This window comes from Vicia villosa, unplaced genomic scaffold (assembly GCF_029867415.1).
Source record: "Vicia villosa cultivar HV-30 ecotype Madison, WI unplaced genomic scaffold, Vvil1.0 ctg.001880F_1_1, whole genome shotgun sequence".
Lineage (NCBI taxonomy): Eukaryota > Viridiplantae > Streptophyta > Magnoliopsida > Fabales > Fabaceae > Vicia > Vicia villosa.
Genome location: NW_026705760.1, coordinates 118800 through 127346, shown reverse-complemented (window position 1 = coordinate 127346; position 8547 = coordinate 118800). Strand labels below are relative to the sequence as shown.

Sequence of the window (8547 nt, the reverse complement as noted above, 5' to 3'; positions counted from 1 at the left end):
TGGGTTGGAGTTGTTGGAGGTTATGGAGCATCTCTAGTCCAGGGATCTATGGTTGCGGTGGCGGCTATTTGGAAGTTTGACCTTAAAGCATTTGTTGGAAAGGCTGAAAGGATGGTAGAACCAAGAACGTGCTTTGGGCGATATCTAGTGGAACATGAACCTGAGAAGTTGAAATAAGAGGAGAAGTTACTAGGAGTAGATTAACTTCTCATGTTGGAGGAGGTCGAGCCTCTCTCACGAGATCATGAACATTAACTATCGCGATAACGACAATGTTATGATGGGCGGTTAGTTAATCAGACTTAGGTGTTCCATAATTTGCACAAAACCTATAGAATATTAGAGTAGGAAGAAGATCGACTATTGTCTTAACCCAAAATTCGTCCTCCTAATATTACTTCTAACTGGATTAGGTTTTGCATTCATTTGCACACTTCAATTAAGACATTAACACAACTTTGCATCCTTTCAAGAGAAATAAAAAATTATATATATATATATATATATATATATATATATATATATATATATATATATATATATATATGTATTTTATTTATTTTTATTAATTTTTTGATTTAAATATTAATTAAAATTCAATTTAATTTTTAGATTGAATTTTAATTAATGTTTAAGTTAAATATATTTTGCTATATTTTGTTTTTGTATTTTTCTTTTATTTTTAATAGGTGCCCATTACAAAAGGTGTGCAAGAGATTGAAGGTCCATTTCATTTCATGTTTGGTTCAAGTTTGCAGACCCATTTGTCCTAAATCATTTGACTACTTCAAACCATATTTTACAAGCCTTGTTTGTCTTTAAGTGAGCCATAAAGCCATATTCTCATGTCACGTTTCTTCTCAGCATGGAAACAATTTCCAAACTTACGTATACAAATATTACACCACTTGCATGAAAAGAAAAATACATAGCCAATACATCAGTATACAAACCATTCTATCTTCTCCGCTGTGACGGAATTAATTCACCATTATTTACACCAAAAACGTCAATCAATTCAATTTTTTTTTCTTAATCGGACATGTTACTTCATTTCAATAGCAGACAGATAGTGCATAATACTTCACTCAATGAGCAGCTATCCTAATGCTAGAATGCGAATGTGATTTCGTCCACTAAAAATACAAACAAATAAAAAATTTTGAGCCGAACTACGGTGTTCTGAATCCTTAAAAAGGATACGTAGGCATTAGGTCGCGGGATCTAAGCAAGCACAATTTTGCAAATCTTCCTTCTTTTCCCCGTATTTTCTTTTGCATGCATTCCCTTTTAGTGTTAAGTTTTAGACTCATAGATTACACCCTTAGATTAGAATAAACTTAAGAGGATCCTGGGGAGTACCATAGACGTGAGAGGTGCTGATACCTTCCCCTTGCATAACCGACTTCCTTACCCGATTTTTGGTCGTAACACTTTTTCTTATCATTCCTTTCTTTTGGGTCTTCTCGATATTTCCCTTCACTCTGTGGATAAATAAAGTTCGGCGGCGACTCTGTTGTTCAAGGTTTTTTTTTTCCGCGAGCGTGCAACATCTGTTACCCAATAGAAATGAAGAGGGGATGGTTTCTCGCCGAAATTCGAGGGAATCAAAAGTTAATTTCCACAGGCGGCTCCGCTGTTCTATGGTGGAACGAGAATTAGATAACACTACTAGAAAATTTGCTTTTAGTGACCGATTTAGTGACCAAAAAATTTTGGTCACTGTAGTCACCGAATTAGCCATCGAAATATGATATTCATGAGCCAATTTAAAGAGGTCACTTTATCGGTCACTAAATTAATCAGTCACCGATTTAGAGACCAAAATTTAGTGACCTAAATTTCGGTCACTGTAGTGACCGAATTAGCCACCAAAATTTGATATTTATGAGCCAATTTTAAGAGGTCACTAAATCGGTCACGAAAAAAATTTAGTTATTCCAATGTGATAGTAAGATTCTCATGCGTGTTGAAGTTGGGTGAACATGCAAGATTAACACTCCAACGTCCAAGTCAGTGAAGTCAGAGAAATGTAATTTGTAAGAGTGAGAGTGAGATAATATATGTTATAGTCCATGGTAAGACTTATATATGACAGGCGATTATAACCCTTTTTATCTAACTTGACATGAGATGCGAAGACTTATCCAATCAAATCTAACAATAGCTGATGTATCGGTGGCTGGATCAAAACACTTGTCTTTCGTGATAATTAGAGTGTTCAAAATGGACTAACCTATATAGACCGGTCTGCAAGTCCCAAAAAATCACAAGGCTTAGGCCTTAAAATTAGAGCCCATATGTTTCAGGGCTTTTTTAGCCCAACCTTGAAAAGTTCGCTATCCATTAGGGTTAGCTCATATGGGCCGTGAGTTGCCCGTTAAGCCTGCGTAATTATAAATTTTAAAAATATATATTAATATTTATATTGTCTTACTCCAAAATAGCACATTGATTTTTCTCACCTCCCTAAATTTTGTCTCTATTCTATTCAATCTTTCTCTTTTAAATATTATACATTAATATAATCAACATTCTTTCATCGTATTATATTAGTTTTTCTGTTATGTTAAATATTCAAGTATTACTTTATACAATTTAGACATGTATTGTATTTAGAAGCACGTTATAGTATATATAAGAGATAATATAGTACTTAAAAATGTATTATATTTAAAATAATATAATGTTAGTTTTATTAACAGGTTTAGTGATAACACCCTAGATTGAACTCTTGTTATTGGACATGTTTATGCCAAACCGGTTGTTGTAGGAATGTTATGCCAATTTTATGGAATGGTTTTTGTTTTGCAAGAGCAATAAGGTTAGGGAGAAGAAATATGGTGTGTTTTGCTTGGCCATTTCTTGGTCCATATGGTTAATTCGGAACATGATTTGTTTCCGGAATGAAGGTTGGAATGTTAGTAATACAGTTTGAAATGTAAAGGTTTTAGTTTGGAAATGGTCGTTAATGGGAGAAATTACCAAATCTAATTATAATTTTTATGAATTCTTTAAGGATCCTTTGGGATTTCTTTCATAATTCAATTGATTGGTAATTTCTAGCTTTTTCTTAGTTTTTTTGTCGGGTTGGTATCCCGTGTTCTCGTGTAAACAGGCTGGAGAACCCTTAGTTCTCTCGTTAATATATCTTGATTACACAAAAAAAAAAAAATTGGACATGCTTCTTTAGACTTTTCTTGAACTTTTGACCGATCCAAAACACTAACCAAAAGATAAGTGATACTCCCTTCGTCCCATATTAGTTGTCGCAATTAAATATTTCATATAGATTAAGAAACAATATTAAAATAAAAGAGAGAATAGTGACTTTATAAAATTATCCTGAATAATTATTGGTGTATTCAAATTAACATTAATGTTAAGTAAAAAACAATAAATTAAGAGTATTTGTTAAATGATACAATTAGAAGATTAAATATAAAAGTGCATTGGTAATCTAAAGTGACAAGTATTTTAGAACAAATTTTTTTTCTAAATGTAAAAATTATTTTGAGACGGAGAGAGTAATATAAGATCGATCTCCTAAGTGCATGTAATGTCAATTTCTTTTTTGACAAGAGTTGCCGGTTTCTTTCAATAAGCCAATTTTATTCACAAAATATCTAGTCAAGCATAAAGCGATTGATTGGCTAAAATGCATATAATTGTAAAAAATAATAATTAACAAGTCCAAATATGTAGTTATCAAGTCCTTATTGTGGAAGTGGTCTTTTTTCGGAGAAATTACGCACCCAATTTATAGTTTTTATGAGTTTAGCAAAGAGCCTTTGTTTTACCTCTCTTAACTCTAGTTGGTTTGTAATTTCTCTTTGTTAGCAGGCTTTTTGTTTTATACCTGCTCTCTTGTGTAATCAGGTTTTGAGAACCCTTTGTTCTCGTATTAATTCCATATTGCTTACTCAAAAAAAAGATAACAATGCATTTCTCACACTTCTCTACAACTAGCATGACTTAACATAAATTGATTGCCGAGATTTTTGGTGATGAAGGAGTACAGTTTTAAATTTGCAATAATTATAATTTATATTTTATGTGTGAATTTTCTTACTTAATTTTTTAAAATATAAATAATAATTTATGAATTTAAATTATGGCAATTTTAGTTTCCTAGTTTATAAATTATTTTAACTAATTATTTTTAATATCTTTTTTTTTTGATCAAATTTTTTTTTTATTAATGCCTAAGAATGCTGTAAAATCATTTAATAATCCTTATAGAATATTTTTTTCTACATTAATTATCATGCGTTTTTTCTTTGATAGATCATTAATTCTATCTCTAACCATTAACCACTACCAAAACTGATGAGACTTAGAAAATTCTCAGCCATTGAATTTAATACGTCTATATACATGCATGCAGAAAATATGTCACACTTCTCATTTTCTAATAATAAGAACAAAAACATTATTTCCCTGTTTGAGAAAAAACAGATTTTTTTCTTCCATTTCAACTAAGTGAGAGAATAATTAGTTATTGAATTTTAGTTAAACACATATTGCTAAAAGAAACCCTAATTTTTAAATTTTAGCTACAATAATCATGATTAAATTCTATTTAATTTTTAATTGATTATTAAAATGTATTTTCCAAAAGTCGAGGATTAAAACTAGTTTTAAAAATTGGATTGGATCATTTGATTCGACCGATTGAGCCATAAATCGAGACTGAGTTTGGTTTGACCAACCTTGCAAAATTGTTGTTGGCAAAAACCAATGCAAAATCAGAAAAATTGGATTGAATAGTTCAAATCTATTTGAATTAAAGAATTGAAGCCGATTTTATAAAATCATCTGGTTAAAAAAACACATGTTGTTGACTATTTTTTATTTTTAATTCTTGTTTGAAAAGCACATTTTGTCGGTATTAAAACTTAAGATATCTTTCTTCTTAATAAAAAAAATTATTGCTTATTCTACGACCTCACAAACTTCTAAGTTATATCACATCCTCGTAGTTTTTTTCAACCATACTACAACACCATTATAACCAAGAATTTATCTCCGAATTTCAATCCAGATCTGTCTCAATTGATTTTCGTGGCCAAAAATGGAAAACATCATATTCAAGATATGGCTCTTGGGATTGCGGCAGAGAAGGTGAAGGAGTCTAGTGTTACTTCGACTTCTCAGACGAAGAATGAGGAGGAGGTAACAAGAAGGTTACTTGTTGAGGAGAACATGTTTACTCAATGTTTGAAGGAAGAAACTGGGTAAGAACACACTTTAGCTATGTCCCATTTCTGTGTGGATTACAAGAGCATTCAATCAAAGATGATGTGGCCAGTTAACATGAAAGTCAAGGGAGACCCACATCTGTAACTAAACCCATAATTCATACTAGGGAAATTCTCATTGCACCCAAACCCCAAAATACCCCTTTATTTCGGATATGCATATTCGAAATCACATTTTTTTTAAACAGGTGTCTTCGAATATGCATCTCTGAAATCACCTTCAGTTTTACACAAAACGCAAACAGCCACCCCCTTCTGTTTTCATTCTCTTCAATACAAATTTTTTACTTCAAACCCATTTGTACCAAATTCTATTCAAAGCATTCCTACTCTACAACTCCCATCCAAGCATCCATAGGGGTTCAAAGCTCCATTAAAGTTGTACTCAAAACTTCAAGAAATTGTAAGTTTCCACAACTTTCCACTCTAGCTTCGAAATGTTATTGGGGCTGTTAGAAATTAGGATAATGTTGTAGGTTGAAGTTATTGTAGTTCAATGATAGTTTTTAGATGGAAAAAAATTGGATTTTGGATGAGTTAGGGTAACAAATGGAAGTCTGCCAAAAATGGTTGTTCGTATGTAATTTCGGAAGTGCATATCTGAAATCACCTTTGACCAGTTTCGGATATGCACTTTCGAAATTGGCTCTGAGTTGTTTGTTTTTTAATTTTCAATTATGTTTTCATCATACTCTTACCAGTGGCATTTTTTCAGAAAAATGGCTGACAACCAGACACTGATTGATCGACTTAGACAGGGGAAGCAGACACAGACAGCCTCACCTCGGCGCGAGAGAGTCGCGCAACTAGAGCTGTCAAAATGGGTTTGACTCATTGGGCCGGCCCACGAGCCCTATATTTTATCGTGGGTCGGGCTGCAAAAAATCTTTAAAAAACACAACCCTATCTGCCAAGCGGGCTTCGGGCTGGCCCCTTAAAATAAAATTTTAAAATAATTTTAGTTAATTTTGGAGAAAATATTGAGCTAAGGTATAATTGCTTAAGAGTATTTCAATTGAAAAAGAAAATTTAAAGAGAATGAAGATATGTTTTAAGATGATATGGTTAAAGAAATAGTTGTGAGATAAAGAGAAATTTTGATAAGTATTAAAGATAATATTCAGTTTCTCACTACTTTACATAGATATCTTCGTGAGATCCGTATATATGGATGTTGATTTGATGAATATTTTAAATATAACTTAACTAAGTTATATTTAAAATAAAATTTTAAAATAATTTTAGTTAATTTTGGAGAAAAATATTGAGCTAAGGTATAATTGCTTAAGAGTATTTCAATTGAAAAAGAAAATTTAAAGAGAATGAAGATATGTTTTAAGATGATATGGTTAAAGAAATAGTTGTGAGATAAAGAGAAATTTTGATAAGTATTAGAGATAATATTCAGTTTCTCACTACTTTACATAGATATCTTCGTGAGATCCGTATATATGAATGTTGATTTGATGAATATTTTAAATATAACTTAACTAAGTTTATTATTACTCTCTACTTATGTTATGTAGCTTTTATCCATTACATAATTTTTATAAATTTAAAACTATAGTATTGAAATAAATGAATGACAGGTCCATCGGGCTGGCCCACCAGGCCATAGGGCCTATTAGTAACCGGGCTTGCCTCATTTTTGGCAGCCCATGAAGTAATCGGGCAGACCCACTTCATCCCCTTTATATGTTTTGGCCCCCCGGGCCGAAGCGGGTTGGGCCATGCCGGTCCATTTGACAACTGTACGCGCATCAAGGAGTGACTTGGGGACAGGATCGAGTCCGAGTCCAAATGAGTGACGCGCCTGCAGGATCCTCATTTGCCTTGAGGAGTCGACTGTCTCAGGCGTCTTTCTCTCGTGAGGTGGAGGAGTTGGTACATGAAGAGGATGAGGTACCTAAGGTTCACCCCGAGCACGACGAGGATACTCAGGACGCACAAGAGGGCGGCTACCCGGGAGGGCCTTCAAACACGTCTATCTTGACATACTATCATGACCATGCCGCTCGACATATTTGGAATGCCGAGGTTGTTTTTTTACTGCACTTTCTAATTTAACCGTTTTAATTACAAATAGTTGAAATGAATATAAAAGGTTTATTACAGATTTAACAATGTTGTTTTTTGTTGTTACAGGCACAAATGTTCATAAAATCCGTGAGCCATTCGAGAAAAATATATGATCTCTTTAAACCGCAGGCTCAGTGGTTTAATGATGTTGTTGCCGGATCATGTCTTGGCGGATTGTGCTGTACCGGATATGTCACTATTAGCCACGACATGCAGTGGGAATTTGTCGAAAGGTGGCACAAGGAGACGTCGTCTTTCCATTTTCTCGTTGGGAGTTGAAGATCACACTGCACGACGTGACTTGTGTGCTCCACCTGCCTATCAGAGGGAGGTTATTCGACCATTTTCAAATACAAAGGGTTGAGGCCATCGAGTGGATGGTGGATTATCTGGGTATGGACCCATATATGGTCGATGTTGAATGCAAAACAACTAATGGGGTGCATATTCAATTCTCTAGCCTGAAAGAGCTTTATGAGAACCACTTGGTGGCGGCAGTGGCGTCCGAGGATGAGGGTTATGGTGTTTTTGTGGAGTACCACCGAGCTTGCACCTTGCGGTGTTGGTTAATGTTCTTGGTTGGCACGTCCCTCTTTTCGACAAAAGTGCAACCTACGTGGACATGACATACCTCTGGTACTTTATTGATTTTACTACAGTTCACGAGTGAAACTGGGCGGCCGCCATTCTGGTATACCTATACCAGAAGCTGAATGAAGCATGCAACTAGAGGACCAGACAGTTGATTGGCTCTTGCACACTCCTCATGGTACATTTTTTTTAATTATATCACATTTAATGTGTTATTTGTTGACGTGTACTAACATATAATCGTATTTGTGTTTCAGAGTTGGATCATCTCTTACTTCCATCGCATGCATGAATACGATCGTGATCTGTTGTACACTGACGCCATGCTCAGGGGTGCATGATACGTCCTCTATAGGGGGATCAGAAAGTGAAGCCATATCGTATATCCCTCGATCGTACTGCTCACGATGACACTAGGCGGATGCCTTTTAGTGATTACGGTGATGTTGTCTCATTCGACCGCATCGCATTATATTTCAGATGGTTGACATGTGGGGCCAACACCATGGTCATATATATGCCAGAGCGGTGCATGAGGTGGTTTGGACGTGTGCAGATATACCGAAATCTCCATTTGAGGCTACTCTCGACACAGTTACCCGCCGAGATCTCACTA

General features: G+C 34.5%; 1 protein-coding gene across 1 annotated transcript; it reads left to right on the top strand.

Moving 5' to 3' along the window:
* Positions 1–7061: 7061 nt before the first annotated feature.
* LOC131636967 (uncharacterized) lies at positions 7062–7619 on the top strand. The gene is made up of 2 exons (XM_058907539.1): positions 7062–7298; positions 7407–7619. The coding sequence occupies exons 1-2, from the start codon at positions 7062–7064 to the stop codon at positions 7617–7619; spliced, it is 450 nt and encodes a 149-aa protein (XP_058763522.1).
* Positions 7620–8547: the final 928 nt, after the last annotated feature.

Excerpts from the sequence above, each read along its gene's own strand:
- LOC131636967 (XM_058907539.1), top strand. The coding sequence starts at position 7,062 with ATGAGTGACGCGCCTGCAGGATCCTCATTTGCCTTGAGGAGTCGACTG. Across the intron at positions 7,299-7,406 it reads GACATATTTGGAATGCCGAG|GCACAAATGTTCATAAAATC; the intron begins GTTGTTTTTTTA and ends TTGTTGTTACAG.